The 23536-nt window shown below is 42.3% G+C and overlaps 1 protein-coding gene across 5 annotated transcripts in view; it reads right to left on the reverse strand.

The window, feature by feature from the left end:
• EPM2A (EPM2A glucan phosphatase, laforin) overlaps positions 1 to 23258 on the reverse strand; it is a 201334-nt gene extending 178076 nt beyond the window's left edge. For 2 of the 5 annotated variants that reach the window (XM_075596601.1, XM_075596605.1), the window contains exons 1-2: positions 23104 to 23258; positions 21032 to 21295 (exon numbers count right to left, since the gene is read on the reverse strand). In XM_075596601.1, the coding sequence (XP_075452716.1) occupies positions 21032 to 21290 (259 nt within the window). In that variant the 5' untranslated portion in view covers positions 21291 to 21295; positions 23104 to 23258. Of the gene's footprint in view, positions 1 to 21031; positions 21296 to 22979 lie in introns of all 5 variants that reach the window. The other 3 variants (XM_075596604.1, XM_075596603.1, XM_075596602.1) reach the window with 3 other exon arrangements.
• Between the last annotated feature and the right edge of the window lie 278 nt (positions 23259 to 23536).

A 23536-nucleotide genomic window follows, 5' to 3' on the forward strand; every position in this document is an offset into this window, starting at 1 on the left:
CTAAGGATCTAAATTCCAAACTGAGGAAACTTGAAAGTAGTATTATGATTATTAAAAATAAGAAATTCCTCAGGGACAAGCAGGATTATGCATTAAACCAGGCCTGCAAAACTCCAGTCCTCGAGGGCCGCAAACAGGCCAGGTTTTCAGGATATCCCTACTTCAGCACAGCTGGCTCAATTAGTGGCTCAGTATGACTGAGCCACTAATTGAGCCAGCTGTGCTGAAGTAGGGATATCCTGAAAATCTGGCCTGTTTGCGGCCCTAGAGGACTGGAGTTGTGCAGGCCTGCATTAAACCAACAAAGGTCCTGGGATAAAATACCAATAAGTAACGAAGTTGAAAATGAAAAGGAAAAATGTAGAGATTCCCCAGACACCACATTTACTTGTTAGGCCTGATCAAGGTTTGGTTACCACACAACAAAAAGATGGTATACCAGATAAACAGAGAGATCAAGCTAGAACCCCACGGAGATATCCTCCGAAAAAACACCAACATTTCTTCCAATATGAACATAGTGGATATACACCTAAACAACAAGATAGGAGGAATGAATATAGACCCACTTGGGGTAATGGAGCCAATACAAATGGAAATTGGCACCATGGAAAAAAACATAAGAACTATCATAAACAGGGATACCAACCCCATGATCAGGGGAGATATCAAACACAACAGCAACAACCAAAAAAGAACCCCAATCCATAGCATCCTTGAACAATTGAACCAATCCCTCTCCAAAACCAATTTGCTCCACTATTAACTGTCCAAAATAAGGGTGATAGTGATGATTTTTTAGCCAGGCTGGAGAAGAAGTGGCAACTAAAATTAACATGGGATCCCAATCACCTACCCCCCTTAGAACAACAGAATCCACTAGTAAGAAAAAGACAGGATTCAGGAGAGGAAAGTGAGGGGGAAGAGGAAGAGATACATCTGTCCAAAAAAGTAACCAAGATAATGCAACATTAATTTCAAATGGCATATTTAACCTTTCCTCTCTCAGTGTAGATATTCCACTATTGGGAGTATTGAGCAAAGGTTTATCCTTTGCTCCAACGAGTAGAGTGGATTCTTTTAAATTATATGAGATTTACCACAATTTATTAGAAAATTGACTTTGGGTAGACATTTCATTGGTGACTCTGATAGACCAACAATGGAATATTATGCCAATCCATCTGTGGATTTCCTTTCTATTAACGAACAAGGAGCCAATGTTGACCTAATGAGTCTAGCAGATGAGGGATGTGTAGATCCTAATGAAGATCTACCAATTATACATTCCTCTTACAAACCTAAGTCTGTGTTCTACCCTTATCACTCAAGGGGTCACCACATTGAAATATTTAACAAACTGGTTGAGAAGGATTTCTATGATCTTGGCACTAAGGGTGTTTTGAAAACTAATACTAATAACAACCTTACTCCAGTGGAGAAAAAAGCCCTAAAAAATCTCCAATCTAGTAATAACATTATCATTCGTGAAGCGGACAAAGGAGGCGGTATAGTGCTTCAAGACAGGGTGGATTACTGTGGAGAAGCTGCTAGGTTACTATCAGACCATCTGTCTTATTGTAAATTTGATAAGAATCCCACTGCAGAATACCTGGTGGATCTGAGGTTGATGTTGAGTGAAGCAAGGGCTGCACGTGTCCTCGCCACTCCAGAGTTTAATTTTCTTTGTCGTTTGGCTCCCACCATCCCAATTCTTTACCACTTACCTAAAATAAACAAATCTCTAACTAACCCACCGGGGTGCCCTATCATTTCAGGTATTGATTCACTCACTGCTAATCTTTCCCAATATGTTGACCACTTTCTACAACTACTAGTTTCCACACTTCCTTCTTACTTATTTGATACTACCTCTGTTCTAACATTATTTCAAGACTTTGTTTGGCAAGACACTTACAAGTTAGCCACTAGATTTTCAGGCACTGTACACTAGTATTCCACACCAGCGGGGGCTTCACGCTGTAGATCACTATTTGGCATTGCACGGCACTCTTCCTTACTCACAACGCCAGTTTATTCACCAATCCATTCACTTCATTCTAACCCACAACTATTTTTTATTTAATCAACTATTTTATTTACAACTTTGTGGGACAGCTATGGGTACACAGTTTGCTCCTTCTTTCGCTAACCTCTATATGGGGTGGTGGGAGTCTTTGAACATATGGGGACTTGATGTGTCTCCCCCACAGCTCAAGCTTTGAAGGAGATACATCGATGGCATTTTGATGGTCTGGGATGGTGATGACGTCTCATTCCAGGCCTTTGTGGATACCATAAACAGAAATGACCTTAACCTCAGATTCACCAGTGAGATCAGTGGGGAAAAATCAATTTTTTAGATTTTACCATCTATGTTGATGAAGGTAAAATCCAAACCAAAACCTTTTTCAAAAGCACCAACGTCAAATCCTACTTGCATCCCAGTAGTGGACATGAGTGGAAGTGTATTACTAACATTCCGTTCAGCCAATTTTTGCGCATTAGGCGCAATTGTGGCGATGATAACATATTTCAAGAACAATCCCTACTATTAATTGAGAGATTTAAACAGAAGGGGTATGACGAACAGCTTGTTGTTGGTGCTTTTGAAAGGGCCTCAAAAATGAAGAGAAAAACTTTATTGAACAAAAAATATAAAAAGCAGATTAGAAAGGGGCTATCTGATCTACCCCTATCATTGGGGCCTGACATAAATTCTGCATTTCTTATGGGGGGTATTGTCAATATCGAAGAAAAAAAGAAAGATAAAAGAGATACCCTTTACTTCGTTACCAGATTTAATCATTCTATTTGGGAATCATAGGTAATCACAGATGTGCAAAAATGCAAAATTTGCCCTACAATGATGCAGACGAAATCTATTAAATCTTTTGTTACTGGGGTAGAATATCCTGTAAAGGAATACATTGATTGTCTGTGCACATATGTAATCTACATCTTACAATGCAGCTGTGGATTGCAATATGTGGGCAGAACCAAGAGACATCTTAAAATCAGGATAATGGAACACCTCAGGAACATTTTGAATATTCCTAAATTGGAAAAATCGCTCAAACCATTGAGCCGCCTTTTAATCCATTTTAGAGATTATCATGAAACAGAGGGAATCAAATATATGGGGATTGAGAGAGTTATTGACTCTATCCGGGCAGGAGATAAGGATCTCTCTATCGCCAAAAAAGAACAGTCCTGGATTTTTACATTACAAAGCAGGTCCCCAGGGGGATTAAACGATTATATTGAACTAACCCGTTTCTGAAATAGTCATTGTAGACGGACGTTCACAGAGGTACACAATTGGAGGCTTTTATAAGGTGAAATTATAATAAGGCTTTATTGTGCCTTTTCCTTTCCATCAAGAAATCCTCCAAACATAGGGGGGGTAACAAAGCTTCTATTCACTTGGGAGTATTTCTAGTGAAATCCTATGCAATTAATTCACATCTCTGTTAGTTAAGCATTTCTCCCAGCCCCAAACATACACTGGCGACACACTTTATTCGAGCTCGGCTAGTCCCACGAATTCGGGTATACCCGGGTGTATTGAGGTTTGTGACTGTTTTCTGCCCGAGTGCATTGAGGTATTTTCCAGGCAGGGATTGAAGCATTTTATTCCCGCTGGCTGCAATACTGCACAGTATATATATATATACTGCATTACAATTCATGAATTTATGCCATCTGGTAGACACGCGAAGCATTGCAGCCTATTAAATCCTAATCATTATCATTTAACAGATCAGCCGCCCGTCAGCCAGGCATGAACCCAGGCTGGGAAGGCAAACGCAACGGGGCTTGTCAGAGGTGAGGAGCGGCGCATTCCAGGTATCTGCCAGGTACATACTGGGTATTTGCTCGAATAAAGTGTGTCGGTGCAGTATAGCATGAAATAAGCAGATATAAGCAGTCTCTTAATTATGAAAGTCTTATCTGTTTCTTGCTGTAGAGTAAGCTTCTCTGCTCTCCTGGAACCGCACCCGTGCGTGCACAGAAAATATCAGCATCCAGGTTTAGAAGTCTTATTTGGTGTCTTGCAATCAGCTATGCTGGGCAGAGCTCAAGACCGGTCAGCTCCAGAGATGTGTGTTCTCCTTCCACGGTAAGTGAAGAACTGCTTTTCTTTTTCCGCCTTTTTGATTTGGATGACACCGTCCCTTCAGGGATATTGGGGTCTCCATCTTCATTTGAAATTTTAGCAGCTTCATTATATACGCCAGGCTTTTCTGTTCGTGCCGAGTTCAGGCACCCCCACCATTCTTGGGGTGTTTTGTGGGTGTGACTCGGTTCGGGTTCCCCATAAGAGATGTCTTCCTCTTTATTGGACTGGAAGGGCCACTCTTCCGTGGGGTAGGGTTCATTACAGGAACGCTGCATCTTGTCCTCCATTATTAGGCTATCAGGTGTAATTTTCTTCCTGACCTCAGGAGGCTCTATTGCAGCTGTTGCCACTGTATTTGCTAGAACCCCCAATTGTGGTAGTCCTACAGATTGGCATATTTTGCTTGTAGAGGTTGTAGCTCTCACAGGCATCTCTGTAGACTTTTCTTTCTTGGGAAAAAATTTTTTTCAATATCAGCAGTGCTGTGCATGCATTTTCTCTTATCAGGTATACAAGATGTGCAGTTGCTAGGTAAAAAAAAAAAGTCTATTTGCTTTACACCATTTACTTGCTAGGTGTAAACTCTCCGCTTCAGCAACAGAATTTGGTTTTCTGCCTGAGTTTAGTAATTTTCAGTCTCATCTTTGGGTATTATGGCATTCACACTTCACACTTTGGGTGTCTGTTTTTTGCTCCCAAGATATATATAGGCAGACTTTTTTTTACTTGCAGAAAAAAAAACATTCTTTCATTCCCGGCAGGGTGACTCAACACTCAGCATTTGTTTGCTAAAAATTCCCCTGCTTCAGCACAGTCTTGTATCAATTTTCACACTTTTCTGCATATACTCCATTCACAGCTGGTAGCCCTATGCGGTGTGGCAACCTTTATTTGCAAAATCAGTACCACTCGTGGGTCACCATCTGTATTCACTGTTTCAGCAAAACTTTTGAAAACAACAAACACCTATCCCTTTTATAAGGGCTGACTCACTTCTTGAACCCTGACTATGGCTGAAAGGCAAAACCCCTATTTCAATGACCATATTACACTTTGTGATAGGCAAAATAAGGTTTAGCTACTTCAGCAGTCTCTTCTGGGTTTTTGTAAGTTTCAGTGCAGTGTGGTTTCAGTGGTGTGTATCCCTTTAATTCCGATCTCTGCTGCATGAGGTTTTTTTCTTTTTTTTTTTTTCTCTAAATTTCTCAGATTGTTTGTAGGCAAAAAGCATAAAAAAAAATTCACATAAAAATCTCCGGTCCTTTTTAACTACAAGGACAACTCTTGTCCCACCTCGGACACCATATGTAGACGGACGTTCACAGAGGTACACAATTGGAGGCTTTAATAAGGTGAAATTATAATAAGGCTTTATTGTGCCTTTTCATTTTCATCAGGAAATCATCCAAACACAGGGGGGGAACAAAGCTTCTATTCACTTGGGAGTATTTCTAGTGAAATCCTATGCAATTAATTCACATCTCCGTTAGTTAAGCATTTCTCCCAGCCCCAAACATATAGCATGAAATAAGCAGATATAAGCAGTCTCTTAATTATGAAAGTCTTATCTGTTTCTTGCTGTAGAGTAAGCTTCTCTGCTCTCCTGGAACCTCACCCGTGCGTGCACAGAAAATATCAGCATCCAGGTTTAGAAGTCTTATTTGGTGTCTTGCCATCAGCTATGCTGGGCAGAGCTCAAGACCGGTCAGCTCCAGAGATGTGTGTTCCCCTGGGAGTCTCAAGAACACTCCTCTGTATCTCCAAAGGTCAGCTCTCATTCAGAGGTAAGGAGTCACTTCCTGTCTCAACAGACAGGCTTTTGTAAGCAATCAGGCAGGTGGTGTTTATTAATTGACTACCAGCACGTAACCACCACACTGCCAGATTAAAGGCACATTACTTGAACAGGGATTACTCCCCTGTTACAGTCATGTAATATTTTTTTTTAATTTTTTTTGGCATATCTGTTTTAATATCGACTTTTTCCTTTTACGTTTATGTTATTTGTACTGTATTATCATGTATATTTTTTATTACTGTTGCAGCCTTTTCAGTCATTCAATATATTATTTACCAGTGAATCTGGTCCTTTTATTTTATACATTTTCCTATTATTGTTATTTAATTAAGAAATGAGTGTATTAAATATATGTTGTGTATATATATATATATATATATATATATATATATATATATATATATCAAAAGAAACAAAAACAATGAGGTAGCGCCTCTAATATATCCTGAAAATAGGCTATTATAGTGAAGAACTACTTAACCCTACCATGAATGTGTCTAGTGGGGTGGTGTGTTGATGGCCAATAGCAATACTAAAAACCTGTAATCTCAGAGGAGATATGGTAGTATATATATTATTTAGTTAAACACAATACTATTTAATAAAGATAAAAAATAAACAATTATAATAAAAAACTCAAAATGTATGAATACACTAAATAAAATTTCTTTAAAAATGATTAAATAAAAAAAACCTTTAAAAAAACTCTGAAAAAACAAAGTCCCGTTCCAAAAGCAATGACATCCAGGTGTTTGCAGCCCGTTTCAAAGGGATCACTACTCCCTGAACAAATCTGTGAAAAAGAAGAAAAAAACAGGTGTAATAACATGTAATTTATAGAACTAAAATCAAACAAATGCCCACTCACAAGAGTACTATATAAATAAGCAGGTATGAGATTGACTCTCATGTGCCAGCAACGCTGTCCGGTTCGAAGCAATAGCGTCCTCACGTGTCTCTCCTCCATGTAACCGGATAGCCGGAAGTGAAGTCCTTCCATTTCAGTGTCCAGCGTATGGAGTCCCTCCGGGAACCAGCAACTCAAAGATCTCTGTGCCGACAACAATACCACGGGAGAACAGGAACCAGCGTTGCACCTCCAATAGTACCAAAGTTCATAGGCAAGTGACGGCCTCAGTCAGACACTCGCCTATGAACTTTGGTACTATTGCTTATTTATATAGTACTCTTGTGAGTGAGCATTTGTTTGATTTTAGTTCTATAAATTACATGTTATTACGTTAATGCACTAGGTGTGCGTCTGTTTTTTTCTTCTTTTTCACACATATATATATATATATATATATATATATATATGTGTGTGTGTGTGTGTGTGTTCGCCTACATGGACATATATACATATATTTTTGATTTTCTTGATTATGTTTTTAAGCTTACAGCCCCTCCCCCCCCCCTTTTTCATCCTTGGATATTCCACTAAGGGGTTAATCCTTCCTTATGTTGCCTTGCAATTAACCTATGGGCGGGCCCCAGAGGGCTATTTAATGACTTATTTGGTAGAACACTCTATGCCACCTGACGAAGCTCTGTATTGAGTGAAATTAGTAGTGGGTTTACTATTGAGTGTCCACCTGTGAGACTGTCTTTTGGAGTTGCCTATATTCCTGTATGAAGTCGACCTAGGTGTTATTTACACCATTATTGGCCGTGCATGAGAATTTTCTAACTCTTACCTTGCACTGGTAATCCGGAGGTCTGCACACATCACTGTGTCTACAGCGCAGACCCGGAAGCGGGAGGAAGAGAGGCGGGGAGACGCGGAACAGCTGCTGCTCCCAGTGCATTCGTCTCAATGGCTGTTAACTCACCCTGCAGAGAGGAAGACTTTGTGCTACACTTCAGGATAGTGGAACTCCTAAGCAGTCCAGTTTGACACAATTTGTTGGAAGTATTTGTACGCTGTAAGTGGAATTACCTTGATTTTACTTCTATAATATATCCTTTTTTACCCAAGTGTGCTTTGTGCATCATTTTGTGTGACTGTTTCTACCTATGGAGTGATCCGGCGGTGACTCATTGTGGAGGGGGGTTTACCTCCACGCATTATAGCAGCAAGGGGTTAAAGGATTACCTATAGTTTTTAAAGGAGCAAGAGCATGAACTACATATTTTCTATATGCCACCAGATACCCTGAGGTATTCCCCCTGAGAACAGCAACTGCTAAGCAGGTGGCCAACAAGTTGTTGGTGCTGTCCTCATGGGTCGTACTTCCCCAGGTAATGTTAACAGACCAAGGGACAAATTTCATGGCTTGGAAATTGATGCAGGATGTCTTAATGTTGCTAGAGGTCAAATCAGTTTGGACATCAGTCTACCATCAACAGACTGATGGGTTGGTAGAAAGGTTTAACTGAACACAAAAGAGTATGTTAAGGAAGTTTGTAGATACTGACAAGGGAGCTTGTGTTGAACCTCTCCCATTTCTGCTATTTGCGGGGAGAGAAGTTCCACAAGCCACAACGGGATTCTCCCCACGTGAGCTCCAATATGGCTGCCAACCCCAGGGTATCCTAGACCTCCTAAATGAATCATGGGAGGAACAGCAGTCCCCTTCTAAGATTTTCTTTCAATATGTGTTAGACCTTAGTAACTGCCTAGACCTTGTCAGCCATTTTGCAAGTGAGAATCTTAAACATGCTCAAGAGAATCAGGAGAGAAATTAAACCAAAATGCTCACATGAGGGTGTTTCAACCTGGGGACCTGGTGAAGTTGCTCTTACCTAGTTGTGAGAGTAAACTCCTATCAAAATGGCAGGGCCCATTTGAAGTACTCCACCACACAAGTGACATGAATTACGAGATCTCTCAACCAGGGTCCAGGAAGGGTAAACAAATTTGCCATGTACACTTACTGAAACCCTGGTACAGTAGGTGCGGAGATTTCTGTTCATTCCCGCAGTGGAGGAGGAAACGGATCTGGGTCCTCATCCTCCACAGAGGAACATTTTTGATGCCAACCAAATCCCTTAAGGAGCTCAGTTAAACATGGAACAGAGGGCCGATTTGTTAGAACTATTTAAACAGTTTAGGGAATATATTTTCTGATCTCCCATGGCAAACAAATGTAGTGTCACAGGATAGAGACAGAACCTGGTGTGAAGCCCCGGTAGAAAAAGAGGTTCAAGAAATGCTAAAGCTGGGCATGATTAAGGAATCATGCGGTGAATGGTGTAGTCCACTAGTAATGGCCCCTAAACCAGATGGAAAGGTAAGGTTTTATGTGGACCTCCAAAAGGTCAATGCGGCTTCTAGGTTTGATGAGTACCCGAAGCCAAGGGTGGATGAATTGATTGATGCCCTTGGTATGGCGGAGTATATATCCACATACGCTTGACCTCACAAAAGGATACTTTTGGGCATTCATGTTCCTGTGCTCTCGCCCTATGTATTTCACAACCCTACAGGTTGATTCCTCTGAGGAAGCAACCTGTAGAGTTTTAGAAACACTTAGGGCGGGAGTGGTTCTTCTGAGTGCTTTCAGATACTATCTCCAGCTGACAGGGACACTAGCCTGGGTTCCCACTGAAAAACCAAGACATCATTGCAAGGTGCGAGTGAGACAAGAGAGGCACAAGCGAGTTCCGGCGTCCTTCTGAACTGTGCCAAATGGAAGGAGAGGTGGAGGAAGCAACTGCTTACTGGAGCCATTGGGGACCCAGCTCAGCCAGCTGGTGTATACAACTATATGATGCTGAACAGGGCTGCTGACAGATTTCCCGGGACCCAGGACTAGAGTTAAGTCCTGGCTCCCTCTCCCCCATCGGTGGATTGCGAGGCCCCCCCATTTCACACCTCTCGAGCCCCCTCTATTTCCCACCTTCTTCCCATGTATTTCTCTCCCCTCCGTCTCACTCCCTCTTCTTCACTCCCCCCTCTCACCTCGCATTTCTTTCTCTCCCCTGCGTCTCACTCGTACTCCCTTTTTTCCTCACTCACTCCATCCCCCCTCTCTCTCCTCTCACTCTCCCCCACCATACGTCAATTACCTCACTCTCACTAAATCCCCCCCACAAAATACATACCAAAAAACCCCACACCCCTAAATACATATAATCTCACCCCAATACATAATAAAAATACACCCCCCACCGCATATTAACAAATACACCCCCACCCCCCAATGCATATTAAAAATACACCCCTAGCCCCCAATGCTTATCAAAAAATACACCCCCCACACCCCAATGCATATTAAAAAATATACCCCACAGTCCCCAATGCATATTAAAATATACACCCCCACAACCCAATGCATATTAAAAAAATACATCCCCAGCCCCAATGCATATTAAAAAATACACCCTCCACTCCCCAATGCATATTAAAAAATACACCCCCAACGCATATTTAAAAATACACTCCCCAGCCCCAATGAATATTAAAAAATACACCCCCCAGCCCCTAATGCATATTAAAAAAAAAAATACACCCCCAGCCCCCAATCCATATTACAAAATACACCCCCAGTCCCCAATGCATATTAAAAAATACACCCCCCAGCCCCAATGTATATTAAAAAATACACCCCCCAGCCCCGAATTTATATTAAAAAATACACCCCCCAGCCCCGAATTTATATTAAAAAATACACCCCCAGCCCCCAATGCATATTAAAAATATACCCCCAATGCATATTAAAAAAAAGACCTCCTCCTCCAATGCATATTAAAAAGACCCCCACCACTCCCAATACATATAAAAAAAGACCCTCACCCCCCAAAACATATTTTTAAAGAACCCCCCCCCACACAAATACATATAATACACCTAGCACTTCTGCCCCCTCCTGTCAGCGGCCCTGATTCTGAAGTCTGAAAGACTGCTTAAAGTGTGAGTGTGATTCCTTTTTTATATGTGTTTTAATAAGTTTTCCAAGACGTACTGTACCAGATTCCTGTTCATGTTTTTACATTTGGGGAGCTATTTCTTCAAGAAACTAGCCCAGTCGCTATATCCCCAGTTGCACAAAAGTGGTATTAGTGGCACCACTCTAAATATTAACAACATGCTAGGTGAAAGACACACCAAATGCGAGTTGTTAATCAGCAACATATTGATATTTCATCACTAATTGAAGGTAGAGCGCTAATAGTGTGACACATTTTTCCATTAATCTAACAGTGACCTATAAGATTAATCACCAAGAAATACTTTTCTAGATCTCAGAATCTATACCAGACTACCCTATTGCGACTAGCATCTATCACAAGAAGATGGCCACAACTAGCCTTCTATAGGCCAACAGTAACCACCCAAAAAACCTAATTCAGGGGATCCGTGTGGGTCAATTTGAGGGTCAGAAAAAACTGTTCGACGACTGCCGAGTTTGAGACCCAAGCGGCCCTAATAACTAAAAGATTTCTAGAAAGGGCCTACAGCACAGCCAGTATATAAAGAGCCTATAAAAGAGCCAAATATGCCTCAAAAGATTAATAACTTACTGCTAAACAACCCCCAGGCCCAGACCAAAAACTAATTCGCTTTGTAGGCACTTACAACAACCAGTGGCCAAATATTACAGGTATTCTCAATAAACACTGGCACATCATCCTCTAGGATGAAGAATTATCAAAAGTATGTATAGTATCTGTTGTGTGCACGTCTCCCAAGTTCACAATCTCTCAAGTCAAGTGGCCATTAGCCAAGGGGCTAATTTGCATGCAGTGTCCACAGTGCTCTTACCACATGTTTCACAGACTAATCTGCTTCGTCAAGCGGTAGTTGCAAGCATCCATAGAACCGCACATGGGCAATGCTCAGGTACTCAAATTCATTAGGAATTATACAGTAAAAAGAGAAATAGCAGCTCACTACCAAGAGAGCCAGGTTGAATAAAAATACAAATCTTTATTAATGATAACACCACCCAAAGGAGGTGTAAAACCTACTACAGTACGTGTATGCTTTGCTATTCTTCATTTTGCTTTCATCTGGATTTTCTGACTGGCAGCTGGACACACCACATCCTGACATATTGAGCCTCTAGAATTCTAAGGTAAGAATTGTCATTTCAATGCATGTTTACGAAGAAATTTCTCATCTGGAATTATGATTAATACTCTTGATTGATTGAAAACATATTATTTGCATCCAATGAGGATGCAGCGAGGTGATTTTTTCATTTTGACTATCGCCTTCAGGAGGTTTTGTTTTTTCCAATACAAGATACTCACATATCATTACCCACTCCATGGAAGAGTTTTACTCATATGTTTGTATATTATTGCCATTTACAACCATATTCTGGAGCTATTTGAGCACCCTTTACTCTCTATTTGGATTGATACAGTAGTTCAAGACAGACACAGGGGAAACTGTGATCGCAAATTACTCAGATGTGAATCAAAACGGATATACTGTATACTCTGAGAACACTCTGTTTGAATAGCCTCAATGAAAGCTTCATGGTCTCCACCCGTCATCTCAAACCCCTTTCAGTTTTTCTACACTCGCCATCCCCACTTGTATCTCAGTCCAACTGCCCCGCACCCTATAATTTTACCCTCGATTCAAGATCAAACCATGCACACACCATCTTGGGTCTATTCCCTTAGTGTGTCTTTTTGAGATTCCTGGTACTCCTGGTAAAACAAGTGAAGTGTTGATCCTCCAAATTAAATTACCCTTTGAAATTCACCCTTCAACCTCTCCTAATTAAATAACTTAACTATTTAGCTATTAACTATTCATTATTCTGAGAATCATGAATTTAGATTCCAGAATGGAATTATACCAGATTATCCATTACAGAAATACATTATGCATTATCATCTACTCTTCTAGGTGTCTCCTAGCAGTTATACATATTCCCTGCGGGATTATGCCCACTATGTTCATTTATATGAAAACATTTTTGTCCTAACTAGGTTTTATATTTATACCCAGTATACACCAACCTTGAATTATTACCATTGTTTTCATGACTTCATTATATATATTCCGCTTATCTCTTAGGAAAGCGTATCATGAATCATGGGGGCTGTTACCCCTTTAAAGTAGGAGATTCTCATTGCCACAGCAACTGGAAGCTTTAGGGCTGGAAAACATCACTGATTGTATATGTTTTTTATTTTATTTTTTAAATAAATCAGTGTAGTAGCATAAGATAATACTGACTAATTTGTAATTATTATTTCAACTCCTAATGCAATTTGTAATGTTTTTTTTATGTACTGATTATCCTTTGGTTGGTACAGTACTGCAACCATTGAGAAAGGCACATCCACTTCTTCTTTTGTAACTTGTAGGCTCTGGCATGCCTTTTTCAGCCCTGTCCTCTTTCCTGCAATGTTTGAGCTCAAATATATCTTGTGACTGCCTGGTCACATGTTCTTCCCCAGAGAAGAAGTTGATTCAGAGGCAGCCACTACAATTTAAACATTCAATAATGATTTTGACCGAGTTATAACTAGAGCACCAATCCACTGACAGCTTAGGTAAGACGGTATAATTAAACATTGTGACATACTTTACATAGTAAACTAACAAAAAAAGAAAGTAAAAAAAAAAGGGGGGGAATGTACTGTGCTTCTGGGGGCATACCCTGTGGGAAAATTATCTCGGGAGCATGTTACCCCACATCTCTGTTCTACAAGGGATGGGCCCCTTACTATAAACCGTGAGGGATCTTGTGCACCTTAACAGCTCTGGACTTTCCTACAGGTCCAAAAAGAGTCAAAGTAGCAGGCCCCTGACTCATCCCCGGGGACCCCGTGTAATTGTATTCTAGCTCTGTTGTAGTGCTCCCAAAATGGAGTATGGGGCGAAGTCAAGATGGCGCTCCCGCCAAAACTGCGGGACCGTGTGGGTTGCAAAGAAGTAAGCAATTCTTTCTGCAAAAAGTTTGTAACAAATTGCAACCCTTTCGGCGGCAAAGTGTAGCCACATCCCTCATCATGACTGGCTCATTCGGAGCCTGGTCACTGCTTGGTCCATCCTACCCTACATTGAGTTCCACCTAGGGGATGCCTTGTGACCATACGGGACTTTGTTTCAAACCATGGGAGGAGCTTTCCACACCCTGTGTAGCTTCATTTCTGCGGAGCCGTGGAGAAGTGCAGAGCTGCCTGCTAGTCCTCTGTTTTTCTACCGTGTCTACCTCCTCTACCTCTGAAAAAAAAAAGATCATGTCAGATTTAGACCTCATGAACTATTCCTTACCAGGAGACTTCCTGGTGGCTACAGTCTATGGGACAATGGGAGACAGTTCCTCCGATGTGTGTGCCCTCACTGCAGACTACCTGGGGGAGAGGTCAGTACATAGCACAATACCAAAATTGTGGAATCCAATACCTGTGGCCTGCCAATCCTGTGCAACCGGCAGAGGTGATACTAATGAGCGATGGTACTGTTACGCCAACTGGTACGGCCCTTGCATACCACACTCTACCTCTACCTCTGATGGCCTCCGATCAGGCCCTGCTGTCCTGGGAAGTGGGCCATGGCAACATATACCTGGCTGTGCCTCCTACGGGTCCGTGTACCCCAGTAGCTGGACACCAAGGTCCCAACGTTCCTGATGCCAAGATGACCCCGGCGGTACCAACGCCAATGGTTCCAGGACTGGAACAAATGTCAGCATATCTGGCGGGTGAGTCGACTGCCCGGGGGGTGTTGTCTCCTTTGGTGATGCCGGAGCAGTCCTGCTTCATGCCGATCACTGCCAAGGGGTGCCAGATGCCCGACATCGCGGCCCGGAGGATGTGTCTTTACCATCATCTGCGTTCGATGGAGAAACCGGTCCCGAGACGTCTGTGTAGAGTAAAGTGTCGCCTACCTGCGTCCAGAGGATGAGTCCGGAGACAGCGACGTCAATCTTGAAGACCGTGGTGCAGCTATAGGTCCGGAGGAGCCCCATGCCAGATGAGGACATCGGCGCTGCCCAAGACCGAGGACAAGACCTATGACATCTCCTATCTCCAACTTTGTGAGACGACCTCTGGATCAATAAGTATAGATATACTGTAGGATAAAGTATCTGTTGTCTAAATATAGCATAGGTTGAACTTGATGGACGGAAGTCTTTTTTCAACCTCATCTACTATGTAACTAATTATGCTCCTGAGGAAGCTGTATGTCACACAGCGAAACGCGTAGAGCCAAAGAAGTTGCTGCAGCTGCCTAGACGAGAAGACGCCGGACGCTTGAGTTCCAAAACAGATCCTATCCCAGCGCGTCGCCATCCAGCACAACCGGATGCGGTCACCCGTGAGTCGGAAGTGACGTCAGACGCCACCGCCGGCGGCGAGTTTGGAGGTACTGGAGGATCGTGGGAAGCACTACCATTTGGACTGACACATATTCGTCGAAAGATACCAATATATGTACAATTCAGTTGTACTTATTGTGAGTACATCTCCTATTTCTTTACCTGCGATATAAATATTGTTTTGCAATCTAGACCATTGTTCTGTTCTGTTTTCCATTGCATGTATTATATCGGGATTTGAGTACAATCACTGCTGAAAAGATCCTCTACACTGGAACCTACCTGGGCCAGGATACACCTAGAGAAGTGACAACTATCTCTACACACCCTGACTGAGTCAGACCACTGCGCTATATATTTTACACTTGTTGTAAGTAGGAAATCCCGAAGAGCCAAGATATTCATTTAGTCCTAATTACACGAATATACTGCACAATTATTGTTTTTGTATTTACATGATGTGTTCCTGATCTGATCGCTCCCTTCCCACCCCAAACCAAGACTGTCACCAATATTGTTACCAGCCCCTGCACCTAGCCCAACACCATCCGCTAGAGGTAAAGGGAAAGCCAATCCTGAGCGACACAGAAGGGATTTTCCTGTGCCCATACCCTTGATAACTAACCCCAGTATCTCTGTCCCTGATGCTGCTACTTTTGTGCTTGCTGAGATCCCTTGTGATAAATTGTCTCCGGGTATGTCCATGGACTTGAGGAACTGGAACTTTGATGGGAAGGATGGGTGATCATCTGGTTCTGAGGGTGAAATACCCTATTCGAGCCGCACTCCTGTGAAAAGGTCTCCCAAGTCGTTTAAGTCATTTAGGGACTCATCCCTATCTCAGAGATCTGCTACTTCTGGTGGGTCCTCCAAGATTGACACAAGGTCCAGTAGTCCTCATGAGTCCAGGGAACCACTTAATTGGTGGGACCCGATGTTCAAGGGTTATGCCCCTAGTCTAAATAGAACGAGACTGCTATTGGTAAATGGTTCTATTGTGGATCACTGGTGGGAGGAAGGTCAACTATCCTAGGAAGAGATAGCAGAAGCCCTTTGTAAGAAAATGGGTGAGCTAAATTTGGGAATAAGAACCCCCAAAGGTCCCTCCATATTCTACCAGGTTGAGTTAAGTGAACCTCAGGGGCATGGCCACAAAATCCAAAGGTTAAGTAGGGAGGAGTGACTCAGTGAGTAAAGACACAGACTGGCACTGAGTTTGAAGCAGGGGAGCCTGGTTCAATTCCCAGTGTCGGCTCCTTGTGACCTTGGGCAAGTCACGTTATCTCCCTGTGCCTCAGGCCCAACCCCCTTCCCCCCCCCCCCACATAGATTGTAAGCTCCACAGGGCAGGGACCTGTGCCTGCAAAATGTCTCTGTAAAGTGCTACGTTAAAAAAACTAGCAGCGCTATACAAGAACATGCTATTATTATTATTATTATTATTATTAAGTAGAGCTGACCGAGCTATCTTTAATAGGTACCGCCAATCTCACGGATACGCCTATCCGTATGTACCTGAACCCATAATGGACGAAATAGATCAACACTATAACGAGTGGTTGAGGTTAGCAGTTATTGAGAATCTTAAGACCAAAACCAGTGATGAAAGATTTATTAAGGATGACAGGGTTTATTCTGTAATGGAAGAATGGCTCGTGGGCACATGTATTTTCAAAGATAGAGCAGACGTTAGACAGTGCCCGGGTTCTCCTAAGGTATATTATATCTGGACCAAGTTATTCGATGGGAGGGTGGTCAAGAAGCCAGACCCTAAACATTATAAGTGAGGGTTTTCTTGTATCTTCTCGTTGGAGGAATAGTTATATAATTATCATCGCTGTTATCAGTGGATGATAAGGGTTGTTGGTCTGTGTATGGTATAAGGTTATTTGTATATCTGCTGTAACCTGTATTTGTTTGCAGTAACCAGGTGGATGGATGGTACCCACATTGGATCCAAGCGTGGCCGCTGGATGTTTCACCTTGGGGAGAGTATAGCCATGGCTGGTCCAGCTATCTCTCTACCTTCCCTGACACGTAAATTCTAGTAAGATACTGACAGTGACAGGCTATCCTATGGGGTTTTCCCCCTCCTCATGCTGACTTCCAGAGTGACAGGAGTGGTTGTGACACAGAGATCTGTGAATAGCCAATAGTGGTGCAGATACTGGGTCCTCCCTCTTTGAGCCTAAGGAAGGTAGTAGCTAAATTATAGATTGAAGTTCAACCCCTTAGGGGTGAGACCATGAGTCACAGTGAGAGAAAGTTCGAGACTATCCCTTCATGGGATATGAACTTTCCTCGTCTCCTCCGGCTGGGAGACATGTTCTCAGCCCCTCGTGGTCTGAGGCAATAAACGAACCCAGAGAGGCCTCACTATTACCCGCAGGCCAGTACCATCCAGAAGCCAGGGTGCTACCTTATTAAATGGAACGTGATCCAGGCTTGGTGGGAGCTGCCATTTTGGACGCTGTGCACCACGCGGTGCACCATCTGGCACAGCAGTCGCCATTTTAAGCTCCTCAGTGCCGCACGGGGCACATGTACCTACAGCCGCCATCTTTGCTGAACCCACTAGGCTCACGGTAGCGCTACTCTCACTGCCTGAAGTGCAACTCGTTCCTAGGTACATACTGTACTACACTCAATGTTAGCTCTAACCAGTGATAAAACTCATGGCATACCCCAGGCTAGGCAAAACTCTCTATGTGCATACTGCAAACAATTGCAGACCAATACAAGTACTCAGCGGTGTGTAGTCTGGTTACTGGCTAGTGTACTCGGGCTTCCCTGCAGTACTTGGCGTCAACCTACTTTTGGCCACTCATAGTGCAGATCCTATACAGAAGTTCCTGTCCCAAGTTAACCAGGCTACCCCCTAGGCATCCTACAACTATCTGCCTCAAGGTGACTAGGACAGCTATAGCCCTGTATCCAGATCTACATCACCCTCTTAGGGCACCTAGGGTGTGCTTTCCGAGCGGACTGCCTCTCCTGACTACCCCTAGTTTCTGATGCCCTTCCTTCTTCAGCACTTGCTCTTGAAGCATAATAACTCTGTATGTTTTGCTTCGCTGAAAACCTGTCCTGATTATCTCAGCAGCGCCTCCAAATGTAACCCTCCTACCCCCACCCAATCTCAGATAGGGTCTCCTAGGGAGTCTAAGGCTCAGGCTACATGTCTCTGTGTGGTGTGTACCTGCTGGCAACAGGGGGCCCTGAGTCTCCCGCAATGACATGGGGGAGAACAGGACAGGCTTCTGGGGTTGTGCCTCCATCTCTTCTACTGGTGCAGCGCCGCCATCTCCTGCACCCCCCAGCTGTATTGGGTGAAGTACCTACAAGAGAGTTCTCCTTCCCCTCCTCACGATACATTTCACTCTTAGGCAGGAGTTTAGGTAAAAGTGCAAGGTCTTTATTGTCTCTTCTCAGCAGACAGTTACACCGCAGGCTGTCTTCCCTCAGGATGTCCCTGACCTCACTCCCGGCCTAGGGCACCAAGACTGGGTCTAGCTCTTCCCCTAACCTCTAAGCAAGGTAGGAGGTATGGGGTGCACACTCAACTCCCCAGAGGGAGGCCTCAAGCCTGCCAGTCCTGGCAGGTTGGTTTGTGTCACCCTTGTCCCTTCCACTCCAGGGACAGACTCACACTAAATAGGAAATGCAATACCCTAAGTAGCTCCAACAGGCACTGCCCCTGTGTCTTCTGATTGGACCCAGAGCCTGGTGAGCTGCCTTCACTGCCTCAGTGTACTGCCTCAAGTGGGGAAAAACCCATGATGACTCCTGGCAAAGCTGCCCTTATCCAGGAATTACTGCCAGGAGGAGGGCAGACCTATAGCCCAAACCACACAGGGATATATATATATATATATATATATATACACACACACTCAGATACTTATTTTTATCAAAAGGAACTTACAAATAATATAGATAGAGATATATATATATATATATATATATATATATATATATATATATATATATACACATACATACATACATACACAGTATATATATATATATATACAGCTCAACCCCGTTATAACACAATCCATTACAACGCGAATCCGCTTATAACGCGATTCAAGCGTGGCTCCCAGTTTTCATATTTATGAATACTTTGCAACATGATTATTGGTATCTTAAATACTTTATGGTACAATGCATACAATTGTACATTATTTCTAAAGCGATACGCTTATAGCGCGATGTGATTCTTTGGATCCCAAGGATAGCATTATAAGGGGGTTGAGCTGTGTATATACACACACACACACACACACACACACACATATATATATATATATATATATATATAACGAATTAACAAGAACAGTAGGCATTCCATCGGGGAAATCAAGATGATGGGTGCAAATCCTAAGGCTCAACAAAGTATCCGGCCGCTCCTCTTTCTCTTAGGCTAAGGCCCCGGTAACTCAGCTGCAAAGCACGCCCGCGAGATTGGCGGCGCGTGCAGCCGATTACCTGGTCTGCAGGGAGCTGCAGGAAGAGAGACCGGGGGGGGGGGTGGCGGGGGAGTAACGGGGGCGCGGCCATGACGTCACCCGGCAGGTTCGCCCTCATTGGCTTAACCGCCGGGGGGCATGCTGTATCGCTCGACGCGAGTCCTGCTCTCAATTCTATTGAGAGCAGGAGCAGCTCTCGCCTCAGCGCTGCGGCCCCCCCTCGCAGCGGGCCCGGCGCCATTGAGGGGAGTGCTCTCGTCTCATCTCGTACAGCGGACGCTGTAGTAGGCAGCGGGGTCAAGCCCTTACCGTGCACCCCAAAACTGGAACAACCTACCAGAGACTCTTACATCCACCACCAGTTTAAGTTCTTTCAAATCTAAGGCTGTCACACATTTTAATCTGGTCTGTAACTGTTTCATACGCCCATAATATATATTTTCTTTAACTGTGCATGCAATGTCTTGTATATAATATATACCCTGCTCATTTATGTAACAGTATTTGTAAACATGTATTATTTGTCTTAACTCTGTGCCCAGGACATACTTGAAAACGAGAGGTAACTCTCAATATATTACGTCCTGGTAAAATATTTTATAAATAAATAAATATAGAATAAATAGGCAATACGATTCAGTGTTTGAGACGAATATCAAGAGGCAGCACTCCAAAAGGTAGTCAAAAAAATATTGTATTGTATGATGTCTTGTTAATACAATATTTTTTTGACTACCTTTTGGAGTGCTGCCTCTTGATATTCGTCTCAAACACGGTATCGTATTGCCTATATATATATATATATATATATATATATATATATATATATATATATATATTATATATATATATATATATATTATATATATATATATATATACATGTGTGTATGTGTGTGTGTGTGTGTGTGTGTGTGTGTGTGTGTGTGTGTGTGTGTGTGTGTGTGTGTGTGTGTGTGTGTGTGTGTGTGTGTGTGTGTATAATGACAGCGATACGTTTTGACAAATAACATACATAAGTTATGATAATCATGATGAGGTTTGTCTTACTGCATTAACTTTTTAAAGTCTACACTGAAGATGGGGGGGGGGCAGAAACACACTGACAAGACTCAGCAGAGAAGAGGCGCAGTGCTGACATACCTCACAGTCACTGCTGCAACTAGTAACAGCACACCTAATCATGCATGGCGGTAGCAAAGCATGATTGTGTGCGCTGTTGCTGTCCGTGGGGGTGACTGATGGATCAGTCAGCACATTTAGGATTTATCTATTCCTGTATATGTGTGCAATAGCAAAATGTTCAGTTCAGTTGCAATCCATAATGATGGTAGCCCAGCTTCTGAAGTGAGTTATTGCTTATAAAATGCATAAACAAACACTGTATGCCCCATGCTCCTGTCCAGTACCTTCCCAAATGAAGCTTCCAGACTCTTTCTTGAGGAACTTGAACCAGAAGAAGTCTGTGCAGGGTTCTTCCAGTGGCACCTCACACACCCATAATGATGGCTCTGTGATGGACAGAGGACACTGAGTGGGCTTCATTGGCACAGCAGCCTGTGGATCCCAAACTCCCATCTCTTTCCGGGATCCCAGCACCAGGAGTTCAGTGTCTGTTTGATTCAGAGTGACGATCACCCCGAAACGGAACAGAATCTGCTGCTGCATGATCACTGCAATTCAATGGAATGTTGTGTCATCATAATGCCCAGCATATTCCGTTTCTCCTAATGCAAATACTAAGCATTCCCTAAATCATGTCCTCCCATTTGAGTTAGTTACTGTATGCAATCTGCAGTCTAATGCAATACATATTTCCAATAACATCAAGTACCGCAATGTGATTTCATTATGCAATGCATACTTCGGCTAATATTTAGCAAATGCATGCTTTCTGTGTAATCCAATGCAAATGTTGTATGATTAAGTAATAACCTCTGAAGGACAGGGCATGAACTGACCAATAATGCCACGTAGGCATTAATAACCAGGTAATGCTCTGTCCTTCCGTGATTATTACTAGTATTGGCAAAAAATGTGCCACTACACCCCGTTTGTATGATTGGTCATCAGGCCTGCCCCTTTCACTCAACTGGACAGCTATGCGTTTGGCCCGCTCCCCCAGACAGCCAGGCCCTACCCCGCTCTGGACTGCTTTGCAACGGGAAAGTCATGTATTACTGATCATTCATTCTCAGGATTTAATAGTGCTCTCTTTTTAGCCTACAATATAATGTAATATTCTAAAGCACCTTCTGTGTCACTTACTTAAAATTCTGCACAAAAAAAATCTAGAACATATATTCTGTATAATATAAGACTATATAATATAGACTATATTGACTAAAGCGCATTATTTAGTCTGTCCTATGTTTATTTAAAGCAAGTTATGTCTGTGAATACAAAATTATAATGCAAATTCAACATAATCTAATTAACGTAAACCAAAATGTTGCTCTTGTCATCTAATGCCAATGTAATGTAGTAGGAATCAATTTTGATTATATTCTACACCTTCAACATAATTTGATGCAACATTTTATATATTTTCTTAAAGGTGTAAATATTTAACCTAAATGCATTGTAAGGCAAACTAATCTGACATAACTACGTTAACTCATACAAGAACTAATGTAATTAGATGCAAAATAAGGACGTACATATAATGTGATTAAATGAACCCATAGCACTGCTATAACTGTAAGCATTTAATGTACCTAATCTGAATGTTTAAATTAGCAATTTAATGTGCGTGTTGCAGGGTAACATAATCCAATATAATAATATGTGTAGAAATATGTATGCACCATGACATATAAATGCAATGCGCATAGGTACTTGCATTTATGATTACATTGTAATCCAATGCAAGTACAGTACTTATATGCAAAGCAGTGTTAACCAAAACAATTCACTATGTGCAGGATTTTATATATAGTACAATACAATTTAATCCATAAAAATACAAGGTGCATAGGTACAAGTATACAATGTTTATAACACAACATGTAAAGATACTTGTCTAAAATCGAGTAGTATGTGTACAGGTACTTAAATGAAGTGTTGAGTAATCCAATATAATCAGTGCTAATAAGAGGGGAACAGATCATTGTATGCAGTGCAAAGCAAGACAAATTAAGCAAGGGTTGCTGTATACAGTACAGTGTAATCCATAATGAATGCTATATGCCATTGTATGCAGTACAATATATTTTTATAACACAAATAAATATGATGTGTTTATGTAATTGTATACTGTGCAGTGTAGTGTAATACAATATACTGTCACAGGCATGCAGAGACTATATTTGGGGTGAGGGTGCTGTACAGTACATACAAAATCAGTAACATACATACATTACCATAATGTACAAATGTACAAACCCCAGGGTTAGCTTCACCCCTAGTTCCAGCTCCCACGTACTGTTGTACATAAGTAATGCAATGCAAAGCAGTGTGATATAAAGAAAATGTAACATACAGTAGCAATCCAGTACTGCATTATGTAACCTTCCTTTCCTGTGTAGATTTGATCAGGCCTCCGGGACAGCCTGTCCTCTGGTATATACTGTCATCCCCCAAACCACTCTCCCTCCCTCCTTCCCAACAGCACTGAATTATTGACTGTGCCGACTGATCCCTCCCTCTCTAGTTGTGCTGCAAGAGCAGAGAGAATGTGCTACTACTAGAGGAGGAGGAAACTGGGAGAGCCCCTATGACATGCTAATTAAAAGGGCATTATTAATCTCAAGGAATAATAATAATTATTGTTATAAAGCACCAACATAACCTGCAGCACAATACACTGGGGGTAGAGTGATGTAAATGACAAACAGAATGACATGCCAAATAAGGATAAACAAGTGCAAACTCATACAAAAGGTAATGAGGGCTCTACTTGGGAGAGTTTACAC

This window comes from Ascaphus truei, chromosome 4 (genome assembly GCF_040206685.1).
Source record: "Ascaphus truei isolate aAscTru1 chromosome 4, aAscTru1.hap1, whole genome shotgun sequence".
Taxonomy (NCBI): domain Eukaryota; kingdom Metazoa; phylum Chordata; class Amphibia; order Anura; family Ascaphidae; genus Ascaphus; species Ascaphus truei.